The sequence below is a fragment of the Vulpes lagopus genome, chromosome 5, assembly GCF_018345385.1.
Source record: "Vulpes lagopus strain Blue_001 chromosome 5, ASM1834538v1, whole genome shotgun sequence".
NCBI classification, from domain to species: domain Eukaryota; kingdom Metazoa; phylum Chordata; class Mammalia; order Carnivora; family Canidae; genus Vulpes; species Vulpes lagopus.
In genome coordinates, this window is record NC_054828.1 from 78,431,333 (window position 1) to 78,451,753 (window position 20,421).

A 20,421-nucleotide genomic window follows, 5' to 3' on the forward strand; every position below is an offset into this window, starting at 1 on the left:
GAAATGGCTTTTCTTTTCAGTCCTAAAGGTCACCCTGAGATTTATTTAAAATCATAGCTGTGGAAGATTTTGGAAGTTTTTGATGGCAAAGTTAAGACTTCTTTGTGGCTAGGCTAGCCATCCACCAAAGAGCTACATGAGAGTGTTCCACTTCAATGGATTTACCATGATCCAAGTGTGACTGTTTGAGTGCCTGCAAGACTCTTGCCAATGCCTCCCAGCTAATTGGACTCAGGGGCACTGATTTGTGCTCTGGTTTCATTTTAAATTAACAATCTCAAAATTTCCAATAAGCTCTCAACACTGGCAAAGAGTTCTACCATATTTCTTCAGTAAGCTTGCCCTCCCACACTCTGACGTGACTCACGTTACCTTCTCTGTTCAGAACCTCTTACCTTGTACCTGCCTATACTCAGCCAGTAACTGTGCCTCATCCTCGCCTTGAAAAAAATTGAAACATTCCCTTAACACCATCAAAACCTCTCACTTTCTTGAACCCACACCCAGCCACCTCTCACTTCTTGCTCCTCTTATTGAACTGAGAAATGGCCTTTCCTCCTAGTAAAGGAAATTGACACATTCTCTTGATCTTTTCCCATTTTACCTCCTCAAGGACTTCAGTCTCCCCCATATCTTCAGCATCTCCCTCTCTACTGGGCCATTCCATCAGATGGTGAACACATCTCCTGACTGGACCTCACCCACTGACATCTTGAGAACTCTCATCCAGGGCATCTCATCTCTTCCAGTCAATCACTGTCTATATGTCCCATCTCTGAATTTGTAACTCCAGCTAAATCTCTCTTCTCAGGAGAGAATATGTGTATTTGACTGCCTCCTGACATTTCAGGGCATCTCAAAGTTAACATGGTCCTCTGAATAGTCAGTCTGCTCACCTTACATAAAAGCCATTTCTCACCCCAACTTCTCTAACTCCGTAAAGAGTCACTATTAGTGACTTTTCACTTCTTCTTTTCACTTCTCTTTCACTTCTTTTGCGAACCATTACTAGAGAGCTTCCTTACTAGTCTTCTTGTTTCTTATCTTGAAAAATCATAGTACTTCTCCACTTAAAACTCCTTTTGGTCTTCTCATTGCATTTTAAATAGCATATAAACTTGTTAGCAGCTCCACCTCCAAAGACTGGCCTGTGCCCTGCCTCCCCCACCTCATCATGGGCCACTCTCTCACATGGAGTAGAAGAAATGCTTCTTTTCCCTTCTGTGTTACATTCTATTAGCTGAGTGCCAAAGCAACATATCTTTTACTCTCTTTGTCTCTAAGGTACTAGAACAGAATTTTCCAAGTTTGATTTCATGATCTCAGGAAAACACAAAGCCCAGATGTTTTTACAATAATTTTTGTTTTGTTGTTCCAATAGTGTGGAGTAAGGAAAAAGCAAATAATATAAGCATATTCTGGATCTTGGCCACCTTATGATCCAGTATTACCACATAATTTTAATGAACACAACCTATTCGTATTTATCAACAAATGCATTGCAAGTGTAGTCATGTCATGAAATGACACACAAAGTTTTCAGCAATTGTTTGGAAAGAAAAAAACTGGTGGGAGAATTGGGTCTTTACATGGTATATGGCAATCTAAATATGCTCTGGAGCAATATGTAAAAAGTTTGCTCTGCCCACTGATGTTTTGTGTTGATCTCATCTTTGAATATATCAAATAGCAACCATTGATTATGTCTATACAGTTTTAAGTAGCATTATAATAAAAATAACTTGTTGGTGCTAGGTTCCCCAAAGAATCTATTAACCTTTAAAACTTGTTAATATACTAAACTTTGAAAACTTTTATAAAGGAGATTTTAGAGAAAACTATTCTTTCAATTTTTTTTAACTTTTAAAAATTAGTTTCAGAGGTAGAATTTAGCGATTCATCAGTTGCATTTAACAGCCAGTACTCATTACATTACATACCCTCCTTCTTGCCCATCACTCAATTATCAGTCCCCACCACCCACCTCCCCTCCAGCAACCCTCAGTTTGTTTCCTAGAGTTCAGTGTTTCCTATAGTTTACTTCCCTCACAACTTTCATCTTATTTTATTTTTCCTTCCCTTCCCCATGTTCATTTGTTTTGTTTCTTAAATTCCACGTATGAGTAAAACCATGTATTTGTCTTTTTTCTGACTGACTTATTTCGCTTAATATAACACCCTCTAGTTCCATCCACTTCATTGCAAATGGAAAGATTTCATTCTATCTGATGGCTGAGTAATATTACATTGTATATATACCACATCTTTATCCATTCATCTGTCAGTGGACATCTGGACTCTTCCCATAGTTTGGCCATGGTTGCTGCTATAAACATTGGGGTGCAGATGTCCCTTTGAATCACTGTTTATATCCTATGGATAATTATCTCGTAGTGTAATTGTGAGGTTGAGGGGCAGCTCTATTTTAAGTTTTTTCAGAAATCCCTATACTGTTTTCCAGAGTGGCAGCATCATATATTTTTTAAACTTTTGCTTTGTTTTGTTTTGAATGAACAACCCAACCTCTCTCTAAGACTGAGACCGAGACTCCCCAGAGTTAGGCTACAAGAAAAAACTAAGTTCTTGGCATCATGAGGTATTCAGAATCCCCCACTCATCCCACCCCAAACAACTGAGGTAGTTTATAGGCCGTGCTTGACTTTCCTTTAGGATGAATTCTCTTCTAGAAAGCCACTTGTGTAAAAGGTCTCCTAGCACCCATCCCTCAGTCCTCATGTATAGATGTTCCTTATAACAACTTGGGCCCAGCTTGGGATCTCCACTATCCTGGCCTGAAGAATGAATACATGAAAAATAAATGAGTAAACAAGCAATTGAATGAAATGAAGAATTCACCCAACAGCAGAAAAGCTGTTGCTTGTTCACCATATGATTTGGAGAAAAAGTATTCTTTCTTTCCAGATAATAGAAGATAGATTCAAGATAGAAAAGGATAAAGGGAAAGCAAAATCTCCCAAGGAGAAGAAGACCTCAAGTGCCAAGGTTGCCAAAGGAAAGGGAAAGGATCAGCCTGACACAAACACAACAGTGAAAAAGACCACGCAGTTAAAACGAAGGGGAGAAGAGGATGACACTAAACCTTACATTGGTCAGTGAGATGCTCCTCCTGTGGGTTACCTTTCACTTCCTGCCTTCCAGTCTACAAAGTAACTTGAGAAATCATTTCAATAATGATGCTTAATCTTTCCCAGGCTTTTCACTCTTTATGAAACCAGAAATCACATACTACCCATGATACCCTCATAGAAAAATAATGCTTTTTGCAATTCATTTATGTTTCCAGCAAATATTTACTTAGCTCGTATCTTGCTGTGGGCACATTTTCATAATGCAAATATAGGATGAAATAACAAGCGGATTGTGCCACCAAGTAGCACTACCTTGTTTAGGACATTTTTAAAAGTCAGACATAATTATGAGACAACCTAGATTATTGTAATGAGTGAATTACGGTGGTGATAAAATCAGACCAGTTAATTTGGGACTCACACAGAGCACACAGCTTCCTGACCTGACCCAACTTCTATCCCTATTAGCTTTCCTTAGAGAAACTAGAATTTCCTTTTCTTTTTGATTATTGATGTAAAACTGGTTTGATCTGTGCAGGCTGTGAATGATTCATTGCCACCTACACTTGAACCCAAATGGAGCTTCCTGTTACTATTTGCATCTCATTGAGATGCGATGGCAGGCAGGCCTTCACATTCTATATCACTTGGACTCCCCTGACATAGCTCTGCTCTAAATCCACAAGACTTAGAAACCATGATATTATGGATTCCATAGGCAATATCAACACAGATTTGTTTAGTTATAGAAGAAAAAACATTACTTAAAAATTAAAAGTTTGTACGTATTGCATTACTTGTAAATTTAATGGGCTATTGTGGGATTTAACGTTTTCATGTACTATCCAGCATGAATAATAAAGTACAACAATTGTTTTTACCTCTCTGAATCTCACAGTCTGGGAGAAACTCATGCTTTAACATTAATAAAACAGTGTAACCAGGACTAAGTAGGTGAAAAAAATTTTAGAAAAGTGTACAATATATATTTTAAAAATTTAATGCAAGAAATATATCATTGCTCCATAACCCATACTCAGTATTCACACCTATTGACGTAAATACACAGAATACTTTGGTAGGGGGCACGTCCATATTCGATATTTCCCTCTCCTGTAAACACCTCTACTTATAAAATACCACAAAAAGCTGCAGCTACTCGTAATTCAGGAGTAAAGCCAGATGTTGCTCAAAAGAGATTGAACCAAAAAAAAAAAAAAAATTACAGCCTAAGCCTTTTTCTCTTTATAAAAACCCAAGCACACATTTTTCCATGAGCACAGGCCCCGTGTATGTTTGTCCTTCTATTATGACTATATCTCATTTACAAAAGTGATTTAATATTTTGTAAAATGGCCACAGCCTTCTTACTGGAAGGGTAATAATGAAAACCAGTCAACATGACTGCATTCCAGCCAACTGGACTGTTATTGGCGAGCCAGAGGTATTATAAACGCATGCATAATGTATGTAGCCATCGAACTGGCGGAGTGCAACCTGTTCTCTTTTAAAATGACGGCTGTTCTTCTTTATGGTATTTTGACCAGACGATGAGCCAGATGATGGTGCCCAACATTACATTATAGTTGTGGGCTTCCACAATCCTCAGCTATTAGCGATTATGACTGAGCTTGGCATTCCCATAAGCAGCGTGATTAAAATATCTTCAGAGAATTATGAACCTCTGCAGACACACCTGGCAGCAGTTAGCCAACAGCAGGAAGTTCTTCTTCAGCCAGAAGGTATGCAGTCTGCTACACAGCTTACTGAATCTTTCAATATTATCCACTGTCTGTAAAGTACAAATAGAATTTTCTGTCCAAAAAACAGTCATACAATACATTCATTACTAAATCCTTTTAAGACTTTGATTTGCTATTTATTCTGCTTGCACTAGCCAGGTGCTGTAAATTTTGCAAATTAAAATCATATTCTGTTTATATCCTTGTGCAGCCATAGAGAACTTGGACTGTGGGGCAGAAGACTTGGTTATCTATGTTTCTCGGGAACATTTAACAGATAACTTTTACCTAATGTGTGGGCTGCGTAGATCAACTGTAGATAATGTGTTCTTCCGGATGCTACTATGGTCACCACATGGCCCAAGGAAGGTCATAGCCTTGGAATCTTGCTCTGATTTGCTTCTGGCTTATTATGATAAACCACAGAGGGCACTCTTTAGACCAGGAAGCTGTGGGGTAAAGTCCCATCCACACTATCATTCAGTCATTTGGAGCCACAGGGTCTTCATCTTAAGGGAATTGTGCTGGGATGCCACTGTGGGAAGGGAACTGAAAGCTACTATATATTTTAGGTAATAGGACAGGGATTTGGTGTGAGCCTGTGTGACCTGGAAGTCCCAAGATTTTCTGCCATATGATGTTGTTTTTATTGTTATTTATTAATAATATCATTTGCAGCATTTTGTAATCTACATAACCACATCCCAATTTCTAGAACACTGCATTTTAAAAAATTTGCTGTTCCAAATTAGAAATTACTACCACTGATGATAATAAAAGCTATCATTTATTAGGACTGAGCTCACTGCTAAGGGTTTTAAGTGCATTAATGTATGTACTTCCCACAACCAGCCTCCGAAGTATGCTTTATTACAGACAATCCCCAACTCACGATGGTTAGACTTAGTTTTTCAACTTTATGATGGTGTGAAAGAGATACACATGCAAGTAGAAACCGTACTTCAAAGTTCGAATTTTGATTTTTTTTTTCCTGGACCAGCAACATGCTGTATGATCCTCACTTGTGACTCTGGGTGGTGACAGCTCCCAGTCACCCGTGTGATCACAAGGGAAAACTGACAACATTCTGTACCCACACAGCATTTCTGTCTCTCACTTTTTGTACAGTATTCAATAAATTACATGAGATATGCAACGCTTTATTATAAAATGGGCTTTGTGTTAAATGATTTTGCCCAACTGCAGGCTAAGATGAATGTTCTGAGCACATTTAAGATAGGGTAGGCTAAGGCACAATGCTCAGTAGGCTAGGTGTATTATATGCACTTTCAAATGTTCAATTTACAATGTTTATTGGAATATAACCCCATCCCCATTGTAAGTCGAGCAAGATCTGTTTTTCCATTTTACCAAAAGGACTTTTAGCCTAGAGACAGCTATTAAGTAAAAGAGATGAGATTCAAACCCAGCTGCTCCTGACTATCTCAAAGGATAGTTGTAACATTAAAAATAACTTATTATTGAAGCCTTATTCCATAAGTGCATAATCTCTCTGTAAAAACTATTGAGTAATATAGAAATAAAATCACCAAAAAATACAAGAATCATGAGATCTTAGGAGTAGAACCAATTTAGGTATAGGTATAGGTATAGGTTATAGGTAATAACACATAAATATTTTAGGCAAAATTTCGTGTGTAACTCTATGGGAACCTGTCATTATTTTTTAGTCAGAGCATAAGTGCCCAGGGAAGCCTGTAGCTAGTTGAATGTGACCAAAGTTAATTGAAGCATCTCATTGATCCTGTCATTTTTTAGGATGTAGCAAGAAGAACTGGAATAACAGCATGTCTAACCAGTTATGAAACCAGCATAATGAGATGGTCAAAAAGTGATATGGCAGAAAAACTGCTCCCACAGAGATGCAATCTAAGGGTGATGGAAATATCAAAAATATTTAGCTCCTCTAATGTGTGGCCTTATCATAATGCTTCTGGGCCTCAAGTGTAAAATGAAGGGGAAGGACAAGCTCATGTTTAACATAAATTTTAAGTAAAATCCCCTGGTTTCATAATTGTATAATCAAGTTCAAAATCTTCTCAAAATTATATTTCTTTATCTGCCTTTTCTGCTACCGCATAGACATCTTGCAATGTGTATAACTCACTGTGTCCACTTAAAGTGGGAAGAAATTCAACATTCTCATTCTGTTGTATTAAAATGTTGCTATAATCAGACATAGAGGCCGAGAAACTGAAGAAAGAGAATGCCATAAGAGAACTTGAAATTTTCTGGAAGTATCTGGAACCAATCCTGAATAATGAGAAACCTGAAACAAATCTCTTTGATGTTGCTCAACTTGAATACATGGTCAAGGCAGATAACTTTCCTTCCGACTGGGCAGACAGCGAGATGATGGTTAGTACATGAATTTGTGAGAGTGCCTGGTTTGGACATGTGGTAATGTGGTTCCATTTATCATATTCATTTATTCTACAGACATTAAGCACTGACTATGTACATAGCTTTGTGCTAAACTCCTTTGTCTTCAAGACAATGATAACACTGAATGCCCAGTGATGGTTATAACCTGGTTCTTTAGCTTTTAGTGTATGAATTAATGGCAAAGAATAAGAGGGAGATGGAGATGAAGGATGGTAATTCTTTTATTTGGTGGCATGTGGCTTTGATTCATACTTCAACCATGTTCTTGGCAGTAGAGTCTTGATATTAATAATAATTACATGTTAATTGCAAAATAGTAAATTTTTACAGTTTTTCAAATTACATTGTCTTTATTTTTTTAAATATATCAGCTCAACACATTGTTTTTCTAGGTTCTTAATTGTATTGCTAAAATCGCATTTTTAATATAATATATTTGGCCTGCAAAGTCTATCTAATAGGTGGCTTGGCCCCACCCCAACAATTAACAGGTGTTTTCTGAGAGCATTTACCGGTCCTTGCTATTAAGGATCTTACAGAAAGCCATGACCAAAACCATGGAACAGAGGAGCAGTGTCCAAGGTGCTATACACTTACGTGCTCAGTGATGTGAAACACACTCTAAATATCCTATTAACTCAGAAAAAGAAGAAATAGGATGTATTGAAAAGTAATAGCAAATGCTTGATCCACAAGGGTGTTTTTTAAAAGAAGGTTGAGTGACTACTTCTCATGGATGTTGTGGAAGATATCCAGGCATCCCTGTTACACAAAACTTCCTAGGTCTCTTTCTGGTTGACCCCCCAGTTCCAACAAACTGAGGTCCAGGAGTTGGAGCATGAACATTTCTCGCTATGAGAGTCCCTCATTGTATTACCTTGAGGTGGATGCATACATGGTGAAGTAAGTAAAACTCTGAGGAGGGGGAGACCCCGATTTGAACCTTGAAAGATGGACAGGATTTGAATAAGTAACAATATACAGATCAGTTTGAGTTATTAAGACTGTCAACACAAAGAATTAGATGTCACTATGTAGAAACAGAACACTGAAGCCTGATACCTTGCCAAAAGTAAGGTATAAATAAATATTAGCCTGGACCTCTACATGGAAAAGAAGCTGAGCATAAAGATGCTATAGCTGAAGGCAGAGCTTCTTCTAAGCAAAACTGGTTACTCCAATCTCCCTTGGCTTGACCTTTTTGTACCCCCTCATCTAGATACCTTCATCTTTCCTGCTTTGTCTTTCACTCTTCTGCCTCCTAAGCCTGAGCTCAGAAAAGAATGCACCACCCTCTGTTCTTTACTGTTTCATGTCACACCATCTCAAGAATCTTCATACATTTTGGTTCAATAGGGCACAGGAGATAGATCACAGCCATACAATGCCTGAGCCATAATTCAGAGGAATCCATAAAAAGAGTATTCTAAGGCAGCCTCAAACGAGTACCTTTTGCTCTCGCTCTAGCTAGAAATACCAGTTATGGTAGAACGTTCCTGACCTCAGAACTAGAAAGTTAACATCGAGGATGTCTAGTTGGGCCATGAAAGTAATGGTCAGGAATGAAAACATTCAGTCATCTAGGGAGCCATCTAGGCTGCACTGCCTAGCTGGACACACTGATCTCCTATCAATCAATTTGCAAGTATTTATTGAATATCTTCTTCATGCCAGAGCTGTGGTCTGGGTCCAACTGCAGTATTTTTTTTTAGAGCCCAGGCATGTCTCTATAAGGTATGATTTGTGAGTGAACAACCCAACATTGAGGCTGATGGGGAAAGAGAGCCTTGAAAACAGGTCAGAAATGGAATTGGGTTCAAAAAGAAAGGCCATGGGGCTTAATACTGAAGAACAAGGTTCACATTAAAATTTGGATCACTAGAGAAACATGAAAGTAATAAATCTACTTCTTGTAGAAATCGACTGAATACATCATGTGCATACATGATGTCACATACTCAGCTATATATGTAAGTTGGTAATGGCCTCACATTCAAAGCAGAAGCCAGCCAAAGAATCTTCTTCCTCTCTGGAAGAAGGAAAGCATTAGTACCTTTGTCTGCAAACAAGCAGGCTATATTTCTGCTGAACCAAGGTAACGAAAGCTTTACATCAAATAAATGCCCATCAAGAAGTGCTAACTGCTCATGTAAGACATCTGCAACATCTCAAGTTAAGACCTTGGTTGCTGAAATAATTTTCTGGCTTTTAGCATGTGATTTGCTGTTGGATTTAAAAATGAATAAACTGGTTAAGCTAAGGGATCAGAAGGGGCAGGAGTCCTACCATATTTCTTACAAATACAAACAAAAATGTGTTTCTGTGCCAGAATTTGGGCGAAGACTAGCAAGTTGGAGCTTAACTGAGGAATACTCAGTCATAGAGTAGACAAATAAAGCCCAGCCTGGCAGCTATGCCTGGAAGATGGGCAGAGCCTGGCATCTCCCTGGACACCCACCACATTGTGATTCACTGCCCCCTACTCTCCCCATTACCCCCCACCCCCACAAGAAGCTATCTTATCCTACCTTCTTCAGATCTAAGATGAGCTCACTTCACCCTTCTTTGCCTTCAGGCAGGCTGACCTAGTGATAATAGTACTTTTCCAGTTCTGGAAATAAAAGCCCAGGTAATTGGGGTATCTGATCTACAATTTTCTTGAGAGATAACAAAACTTGTGGGTATTAGATAGACAAGCAGAAAACTAACTATTTCATAGGGGTTGTTTCCTCTGATGGTAGCACAGAAGAGATATTGAAATGACCTCTCTAATATATTGTTTTAGAAATTGGGACATCAGAATATATATATATATATATATATATATATATATATATATATATATAATTTCACGTTGCTGAAATTAATGAACAAGGTGTTTTTCACTTAGTTGAAGCATTAGATTCTCACAGTATTAGGCAGCCATATGGCCCTCCAAGGGGAAGAATCTGCATTGTGGTGAACAAGATGGACAAGAAGGGTTTAACAAATGAAGACTCACTCACCATGGCTGGAGTTCAGTGGTTTGGGGAGATGCATGGTTTAGTTACTAAGAGAGAAACCATACATCTGATTCCAACAATATAAAACTAATAACTAACTGTCGTTAATGCTCTCACATGTAGCTGGAGTTGGGTACTGACATTTTTGAAAATATTGCCTGTTTGATGTATGACACCCTGGATTGGAAGAGACAGCATCAGCACTATCTGGAAAGCATGCAGCTTATCAATATCCCACAAGTGGTTAATGAGAAACCTATCTTGGAAGCCACGTCAATTACTGAGGTAGGCATGTTCTGGAATGTCTTTAGTTGGCTAAACAATAAACTGAACAGATTAATTTTCGTATTTGTCAAACACAGGGAGGAAAATTTTCATAAACACTTGTTGGAAGGAAATACTGCTTGCAGGGATTTAAGCGGTGAGGGTGGGAACAAGGAGAAGGCCCCCCAGACACAGCATTAAAGGGCACCTAGGTGATCAGGGCTTTGTGAAGCTCCCTAACTACTTGCCACATTCAGAGTTGATGATGATAGAAGCCACTTTCAGCCCCTCGCACAATAAATAACACCTAGAACAAAGAGGCCATTGATAAATGAATCACGCTGTCTCTTTAGCAGCTACTGTGTGCTAGCCCTGGGCAAGGTGTTGGCAATAACGAACAAGACTCATCCTCTGTCCCGCTCATTGAGGTTAAGTTTTAAAGAGGATGGCAGTCATGTTAACAGTGGTTTCAACATAGCATGATGAGTGCTGGGAGAACAGTCAGCTCAGGCTGCAGTAGAAATGCTAACCATGGCACCTAACCTGATCTGGAAAGGAACAGCGAGGGAGAGGGAGGAGTCAGGAAAGCCTCACGCTGCCGGGTAAGTGATGTGGTGAAGGCTACGTATGAATTGCCTACAAGGAAATCCCAGTGGAGGAAGGGACAGAGAATAGGGCCTTTTTTGCCCTATTCTCAATAAAGGGGCAAAGACATGGGGTCAAAGGAAACAAGTATTAAGGCACAAGCCAGGACTACCGGGTAGGTCTGTGCTCCTAGGTAGTACGTGCAAAATGAAGAACACCACCACGAACACCCACTGGAGCATGGAGACAGATGTCCTTTGGTGCTGACTTAAAGAGTCTGGGTTGTATCCTGAAGGTGATGGAGAAGTTCTGAAGGACTCTAAGAGGGGGAATGGTTTGATTCTGAGTCACCCAGGGACCAGTGCCTCATCTCCCCATGCCTTTCCTGGCTATTGCTAAATGGGCTCTGTTAGGAAAAACTTCTGAAAAGTGCCCATACCCATGAACTTCTTTCCTTCCTCAGATCCTAATATTAGCCAATGATTTTTTTGTGGTGTGAACATAACCATACAATCTCAGAATCCCGTCAGACCCCATCATACCTGCATCTGATGAAAGCATCTCTCAGCTGAAATCTCAGTCAAAAATTTCTCTTTTTGAAATTTTTCTACTTATAGGCTCCACAGCCTGTTGCTCCAACACTTGGCAAGAAGAAAGCACAGAATGAGGAATCACAAGCCCCAACATCAGGCATGTATGAAACCTGAAGACCAACACCGTAAGCTGGTGCTTTAAGGAATACTGACTATCCTCCATACAGCCTTCAGACATCCCTCCACCTACACATTCTGCTTTTATTAGTGCACAGTGACAGTTTAAATTTATGGATAAAATTTTGATGGAAGAAATGGAGAACACATCTTTTTTTCTTAAAGATTTTATTTATTTATTTGAGAGAGAGAGAGAGCATGAGTGGGGGGAGGGCAGAGGAAGGGGGAGAAGTAGACTTCCAACTGCAGCCAGGAGCCCGACATGAGGCTTGATCCCACGACCCCAAGATCATGACCTGAGCTGAAGGCAGATGCTCAACGGATTGAGCCATCCAGGAGCCCCTGGAGAATACATCTTAATTGAACAGTGATATATTGCATGTTTTACAGCAGCCTTTGTCTTCACAACTGAAGTAGACATGAGGTATTACAATGACTTGCTGAATCCAATTCCAGAAGAATTCATCTCTGTGCCTCTGATACTGCATTGTATACTGGAACAGGTAGGTGGATACACTCCCAGACTTTTTCCCCAGGTGGGTAACCTTGAGTCAGTCATTTTATCTCTCTTTGCTTTTCGTATTAACTATTTTAAACTACACACATAATACCTGAGTGTATTCTCCTTCACAAAGATTATAGAACACTTCAGATAAAAGTAAAGTTTATTTTGATCATCTGCTTTAGTGCCTTTTCTTTTGCTATGCTCTGGAACAATTTATCTAACGTTCCCTGACGTTTCAGTAGACATATCCTTTCACCTATCTGTGTTTGGTGTCATTTTAATGGACAAGAAAGAGGAGATAGGTGGATAGGTGGTTAATGGTCTTTAACTTCAAAATTTCTTCTATACTTGTAGGTTTAATCAGATTTTTCTCTTTTTGAAGCCAAGTATAGTTAGTTGCTAGTATTTTTTTTAAGTTATCATGCCCATTGTATTTGCTTTCAATATCATATAAAGTTCTTTATTCATTTTATATGCATTTTTTAAATTTCCTTGGCACCTCCTTATGCTCCTTTTCTATGACAGATGCTATTTATTTCTCCTCTCTCTTTTTAAAGAAATCTTATTTATTTATTTATTTATTTATTTATTTATTTATTTATTTGAGAGAGAGAGAATGAGTAATGGAGAGGGGCAGAGGGAGAGAGAGAGAGAAGCAGACTCTCTGCTGAGCAGGAAGCCCCACATGGGGCTCCATCCCAGGATCTGGAGATCATGACCTGAGCCAAAGGCTGACACCTAACTGACTGAGCCACACAGGTGCCCCTCCCCTCTCTTTTCTTGATCATAATTGTCAATGGTGTATCTATCGTATTGGTCTTTTCAAAGAATTAGCATTTTCCTTCATTGATCAACTCTTTTCTACTTTTTGTTTAATTAATTTCTTCATTTCTCTTTATTATTTCTTTCTTTCTGATTTCTTTGAGTTTATTCTGCATTTCATTTGAATCGAAAAGCCACTTTATTTTCAGGCTTTTTGTATTTCTTAAGTCTATACATTTCCTTTTGAGTATTTCTTTGGCTGCATCCTGATGTTTTCAATCTATTCAATTCTAAATCTTTTATTTTAATTTCTGTTGTTTATTGTCAATTCCTAATTGTATTGCATTATGGTCAGTAAACATGGTTTGCATGTTAAAGAATGTTTTTAAATTTCCTGAGCTCCCTGTGTGACATGAGGTACGTGGTCAATTCTTGTGAGTCTCCTTAATGTATTTGAAAAGAGTTGTTCTAAATTAACTCATTTAATCCTTATAACAACCCTATGAAGAGAAATTATTTTTGTTCCCCATTTTATAATTAAGGAAACTGAGGCATAGAAAGGTTAAGTAATTTGTCCCAAGTAGTAAGTGTCAGAAACCGCTTTTGAACCTAATCAGTCTGAGTAGAAAAAGTATTTTGATGGTGTTGTGTTGTTGTCTTCTTTCTTCTAATGTTGCCGAGAAATCTCATGCCAATCTAATACTTTTTCTTTGTAGATAATCTGTTTTCTCTCTCTGGCAGCTATTAGAGTTTTCTCTTTGTAATTCATAAAACAAGGCTGTGTCCAGGGGCAGCTTTTTTTGTTTCATCATTGTCATTAGCAATCTAAAGGATTATAATCTGGTTTCTGATTACATTCTGAATAAAATCAAAATTCCTTACACTGGAAGACCCTAAAAATATGGGTCTGAGCTGATCTGGTCTCATCTTCTGCCTCTCTCTCTCTCTCTCTCTCTCTCTCTCTCTCTTCTCACACACACACACACACACACACACACACACACACACACACAAACACTCTTACTACTCATCATCTATATAGGCTTTCTAGGTTTTCCTCAACTGCATTGCTAAATTACACTAGAGCTTTTTACTCCAATTTCTTTTCCCATAAAGTTTTGCATCCACATGTCTGCCTGGTGAATACTGCTTGTCATTCAATGCCCCATGGAATTGGCATTCCTTAGCCTTACTCTCATCCCACCTGATCCAAAGGAAACAGCTGACAACACAGAGTGCTCTTTTTTTTTTTTTTAAGATTTTAATTATTTATTGATGAGACACACACAGAGAGAGGCAGAGACACAAGTAGAGGGAGAAGCAGGCTCCTCGCAGGGAACCTGGTATGGGACCCGATCCCAGGACCCTGGGATCACGCCCTGAGCAGAAGGCAGATGCTCAACTGCTGAGCCACTCAGGCATCCCCAGAGTGCTCTTTATCACTCACTTTGTTTTAGCTTCTTATGAACAACTGCTCTTCTTAAAAAAACTTATTTGTTTTCTCTCTTAACTTCTCTCTCTCACTAGAACATATGCTCCATGTAAGCCGGGACTTAATCTAATCTTGTTTACCACTGTATGCCCAACACACTATGACCACACCTAACCCACAGTAGATACTGAATTTGTATTTGCTGGATTAAATATATCCTCAAATATTATTTTTTTCTATTGATTTATCCTTTTATTAGATGGATGTTGGAACTTCTGGCTTTCCCTCCATGTCTTTGACATTTTCTATCAGTTTGATCTTTTTTGGGAATTCCAGCATAACTCCCAAATAATTCATTCCTCAGTGGAGTCCAATCTGCTTTTGAAGTTTTTTTTTTTCTCAACAATAGATGTATTTAATTTATAAATTCTCCAATCTCTTTTTAGAACTGTCTTCGTCCTTATTGCTGGGAAGTAACACATTCTTTTTTCTCTCTGAATATTTAAATGTTCATTTAAAGTCCTGTTCAGACTCTATCATCTCTTTCATCTCCAGTATACATTTTTATGTCTGTTGACTGCTTTAGTTTTCTAACCAATTAGATAAGCACACTCACAGTTGCTTTTCATTACTCCATAAGGTTTCTGGAAGACTAGTAGTTTTATTACAGCAATAAATTTGTAAAAGCTGGAAAGCCCTATAAAGCTTGCATTATCATCATTTTATTTATCTTTCTTATTTTATTCAATTCAATTCAAAGCAACATTTATTAACCACCTGCTATATTAGGCACCAGCTGACAACCTCAGTTCCTGACACATAGAAGGCAACCAATAATAGATACATTTTTGATTGAAAAAAAAAAAGTTTAATAATGGGATGAAAAAATTGAAGTATAAGAGGAATGGGATAGGATTTTCTAAGGCAGGATATTAAAGTTTAACATTTCAGAGGCAGAACAGTTTTGAGTGATCTTTAGTGATTAGAATGGGTTCAAGAGATGATCGAATATAGAGAATGGAGATATGAATGGCTCTTTTGAAAGTAAAGAGTTGACAAAAGGTGAAGGATGGGAGACTATTTTGTTATCCATCCAGTGCAGTGGTTTTCAACAGTAGCTGATTTTCCCCCCAGGGGACATTTGGCAATGTCAGGATATTTTTGGTTGTCACAATTGGAGAGGTGATACTGGCATTAAGTGGATAGAGACCGGGAATACTGCCAGTCTCCATTGCATAGAACAGAACTCATGACAAATACCTGTCTAATTCAGAATGTCTTAAGTTCCAAGGTTGAGAAACCCTGTAAAAGGATGTGAAATCACAGAGGATGATTACAAGATTTAAGGTGAAGAGAAAGCTATACGTTAGGTGCCTACCTTGATTACATTTCAACTTTTTTTATTTACCATATACAATTGAACAGCCATTTAATCTTTCTAGACCTCAGTTTCCCCATATAAAGGAGACTATTACTCCTTACTGATCTCACCGTCTATCACTCTCTTGAAGAGAAAGAATGAGAACTTGACCTCACCCTAGTTCCTCCCACTCAGCAGCCATCAGCTGGCACCAGTCACTAACTTCACTCACTCTAGCTCTTCCTCCATAAAATTAAGATAATATCTACTCCACAATGTTGCTGTGATGCTTAAATGAGATAATGTAGGAGAAGATGCTCCATGGAGTGTTGGGCATATGTAGGCATTCAATAAATACTGAATCCAAAGATGTGAGTGGTTTCGAGTACTTTAAGAGAAAGAACAAATCATTAAGGAAAAAATTTCTTATATTGTTATTTTGATGTCCTTCATCATAAATTTTCCTGTTTACCATTTGTGTTTTATGCTACCTATTCTAATGCATACATTAAAATTATATCTACTTTAATGCCTGGTTATAAACATTTCCTCTTTTATTTTGGTAATCACAGTCACTTTGTGTAATCACTGTATGTTATTGCTAGAAACTACCTTGTCCTTACTAAGAACAATGGAAATATGTATCAGTAGAGAGCTGACCATCAAACTGACTCCTCCCACCTGTTTGTTTGAACAGGTTGTGGCAACTGAAGAAGACCTTGTCCCGCCTAGACTGGTACAGCCGCCCCCCAGAGCAGATGGGTTGGACCACAGAATCGCAGCTCACATTGTGTCCATCCTGCCTTCTCTCTGTCTCACAGAGAGGGAGAAAAAGGTCAGAAGGCATGAGATAGCCAAAGAGCTTGCATGCTTTGAAAAAGTATGGATTCTCTTTTTAAGTCACTTTATTTCAATTTGAACAGAATCTCCATGAAATATTCTTATCTGAAGAAGAAAACGAAAGCAAGGCAGTGCCCAAAGGCCCTCTCCTACTGGACTATCATGATGCACATGCCCACAAGAAGTATGCTCTAAAGGTAATAATAATCGGGTTACCCGAGGAGACGTGATGCAAGAAAGCTTGTTTGTAATTATTCAGTTGGAGAAATTGCGGTTAGATAGTTTTACCAGTGGGATTAAAAGTAATATTCAAAAGAGACACCTGCTTACCAAGTGAGACCTTAGGAAATAGAGGTGCATACGGGAGCAAAGAAAACTTCTCTAATTATGTAAGTCCACGTAACCATTGCACTGAAAGTGAGTACACCAAATTTGCATTAAGACCTTCAAGTTATTTGCCTTAAATACCTTACCAATGTGAAAAGCTAGCTAGTGGAAGCCAGAGAGGGACCTCAGAAGGGAGAGATGAATATAGGTGAGACTTTGGCAGTTTATCACGGCTAATGAAGAATCCATCGTTTCTGTGCACCAGGAACCTCTGGCAAAGTGAGAACAAGCTTTTTTGACCTTTAGCAAAATACCAACAGTTTGTCTTCCCCAATTACCATTGATTTCCCCTGTTTCCAAATAATGAGAGGGAAGGGTATCAGGTTTTGCCTTCTCCATATGCATAAGGCACCTGACAGCTTATCCAAATGTCTTCTGTAATGTTGCTCTTTTTCATCAGAACCAAAAGAATTTTGACCCAGTTCAAATTGAGCAGGAGATGCAGTCCAAGTTGCCACTGTGGGAATTCCTTAAATTCCCCCTTCCCCCGCCATGGAACAGCACTAAACGTCTAGCTACAATCCATGAGCTCATGCACTTCTGTACAAATGGTGAGTACATTCTCTGTCTTAGCTTAAACTCATTCGTTTATGGTCATATGTGCTTCTTAAGAGTACACTCCTATTAGCAAAAATGTTTTGATTATTGAAAGACCTTTCAGAGGCTGAGGTGGGTATTTTGATCCTCTTACCTCAAATAATGTCATTAGCAATGGTATGATGGCTCTGGTGCGTAACATTCTTCAATTTGATGCACTGGCTTTTCTTTCTACCACGTTTCCACGACAAGAATAATCTGTTTTTTCCTTCCTTCTCCTCACTCCCCACCCCCACATCCACTCCCTGACATCATTGTGGGAGACATGGTGATCCGTATCCCAGGTGAGAGCAGAGTCGAGAGCCCCTGGCCGTGTGGTGCCCACAGTGTGTTGATTCAAGCTCACCTCCTCCTACAGGAGGAGGGGCCATTTATGTTCTCTGAGCACTGAGGAAAGAGAGGTAATTCTGAGAATCTAAAATCAGCTTCTCCTTGTAGAGTTTACTGGGATTTTTAGATACAGTCATTTCCTTAAAGAACTTTATTTCCAGGGGCGCTTGGGTGGCTCAGTCCGTTAAGCGTCTGACTTGGGCTCAGGTCATGATCCCAGGGTCCTGGGATGGAGCTCCTTGCTCAGTGGAGAATCTGCTTCTCCCTCTCCCTCTGCCCCTTCCCCCACTCATGCCCCTTCTTGGTCTCTCTCTCAAATAAATAAATAAATAAATAAATAAATAAATAAATAAATTTTTTTAAAAACTTAATTTCCACTTGAGACAATCAGCAGATACATTCCTACTTATGAGAAGGAATATGAAATTGCATAGACATCTTTATTTGACAAGAAAGCATTTGCCCTAGAAAATAGGAAAACACCTCATCTCATTTTTCACCCTAAGTGAATCATGAAATATTTTCTTCTGGATTTCTTCTTTGATTTTTAAGTAGACATAATGATAAAGAAAACAACAAAATCTTTTGAATACTATCGTACCATCACCTCATGGAAAAGCAGGGTAGAGCCTACCGGCCTGTGTATGTGGAGACTGTTGTTTACATAACAGCTCTGTGTCTGATGTTCCTGAGAATGTCTGTCCTTTGTCTGCATCCTGCCACACACCACCTCTCCTGCCTGTGGTATGACTCCATGCTCTTCCACCTTGTCCTACACACAGAATGGGATTCTTATTTCTGTTGCTACTGTTGCAGTGTCACATACCCCGCTAACGTGTCTGTCCCAAACCCTTGCTCCTCCTCCTCTCTCCTTCTCTCTATCAGCACTTCATACTTAACAGATCCAAAACCAAACTCCTGACTCCCCAAACAGTCCTCCGTATGTCAGTAAATGGCAACTGTTTTCTTCCAAAATCTTAGAGTCATCCCTGATTCCCCTTGTTTTCTTATGTCCTACAACCAATCCCCCTACATCCTCACTGCCATGCCAGCCTAGTCCATCATCACCTCTCACTTGGATTATTTCAATAGCTTTCCAGTTGGGCCAGAGGCTTTCACCCTTTTATCTCGTCTTTTCTTCATGCAATAACCAGAACCATACTTCCATAAGAGGGATCCGTGTACCCTCTTAACTCAGAATTCTTTAGTGGCCACCATGACACTCAAAGTACGATTTATTCTGTTCTGCCACCCACCTTCTGAGCTCATCACCTGTCAAGCTCTCATCGTTCCACTCCACTCAATCTACATTGGCCTCGTTGTGATTCCTTGACCATGTTGGTCAATCCCTTGCCTCAGGATCTTTGCACTTGCTATTTCTCCTGCTTCCATCCCTTTTCCAGATATTCATAGGACTTGCTCTCCCACTTCCTTAATTGTTTAGAGGGTTTTTCTCTGACTATTATATATATATATATATAAAGTCTCCCTAACTGCTATCACTTTTTGCCCCTTCATCTGGCTTTATCCTTCTTACTACCTCTGATATGGTATACATTTATCTGTTTACCCTGTTTCCAACCACTAGAATGGATACTCTGTAAAATCAGAAGATCACCGCTTAGTTTACCGCTGTGTTCCCAGCTTTTACTATGTAATCCTTGACAACTAATATGTGCTCAAAAGATGTTTGCAAAATGAATGAATGAGCAAACTTTCCTTAATTCTGTAGCTTTTACCTGTTCTAAATTCTCCCTTTAGAATTTCCTCATTTTTTTTCTAAAGAATCATCCCTGTGTCCTCATTTCTATTGGAGAAAAACTGGAGTTTACCCCAGAATCATTGCTCTACCACAATCATTTTACTTTTCCTCATTGAAATCTCATGATTATTTGATAATATTTACCTCCCACCCCTCTACTCTGAACTTCTAAAGTGCAAGAACCTCATCTTTTCTATGAATCTCAGGGACCCATAACAAAGCCTAATACACAGAAAACAAAAATGAGTGAGCAAGCAAGTGAGAGAGGGAGTGGGTGAAGGGATGAATAAATGCTGTAAGACAATAAATGCACAAATGAATAGGGCCAATTGAAAGCTGATAACCTTTGAAGAGCAATTATGCAAAGTACTATACCAGTTCAAGTGGGTGAAAAGAGGTCTTTTCTGAGCTCTAAGGAGTAGTAAGAGATACTGAATATAACAGTGTATGTTAGACACAAGTGAGTAATTTTTTTTTGCTTCAAATTATAACAATAGCAAAGGTGCTTTTGCTTAAAAATGATAAGTTTAAAACATATTCAACTGATATGGTACCCTGGAGAGTCCATGTAAATTAATATTAATACACCTACTACTGATTAAGGTATGAAGCAATTTGTGAGCATTATCTTGATAGATTATATCGTGA

The 20,421-nt window shown here is 38.8% G+C and overlaps 1 protein-coding gene across 1 annotated transcript in view; it reads left to right on the forward strand.

Annotated features, from left to right (window-relative positions):
- Positions 1-20,421, forward strand: part of SPAG17 (sperm associated antigen 17) — a 221,169-nt gene that overhangs the window by 80,856 nt on the left and 119,892 nt on the right. The window contains exons 5-13 of the mRNA XM_041754035.1: positions 2,923-3,109; positions 4,637-4,831; positions 7,029-7,210; positions 10,363-10,524; positions 11,706-11,778; positions 12,189-12,301; positions 16,555-16,692; positions 16,781-16,894; positions 17,485-17,635. Of these exons, the coding sequence (XP_041609969.1) occupies positions 2,923-3,109; positions 4,637-4,831; positions 7,029-7,210; positions 10,363-10,524; positions 11,706-11,778; positions 12,189-12,301; positions 16,555-16,692; positions 16,781-16,894; positions 17,485-17,635 (1,315 nt within the window). The remainder of the gene's footprint in view (positions 1-2,922; positions 3,110-4,636; positions 4,832-7,028; positions 7,211-10,362; positions 10,525-11,705; positions 11,779-12,188; positions 12,302-16,554; positions 16,693-16,780; positions 16,895-17,484; positions 17,636-20,421) is intronic.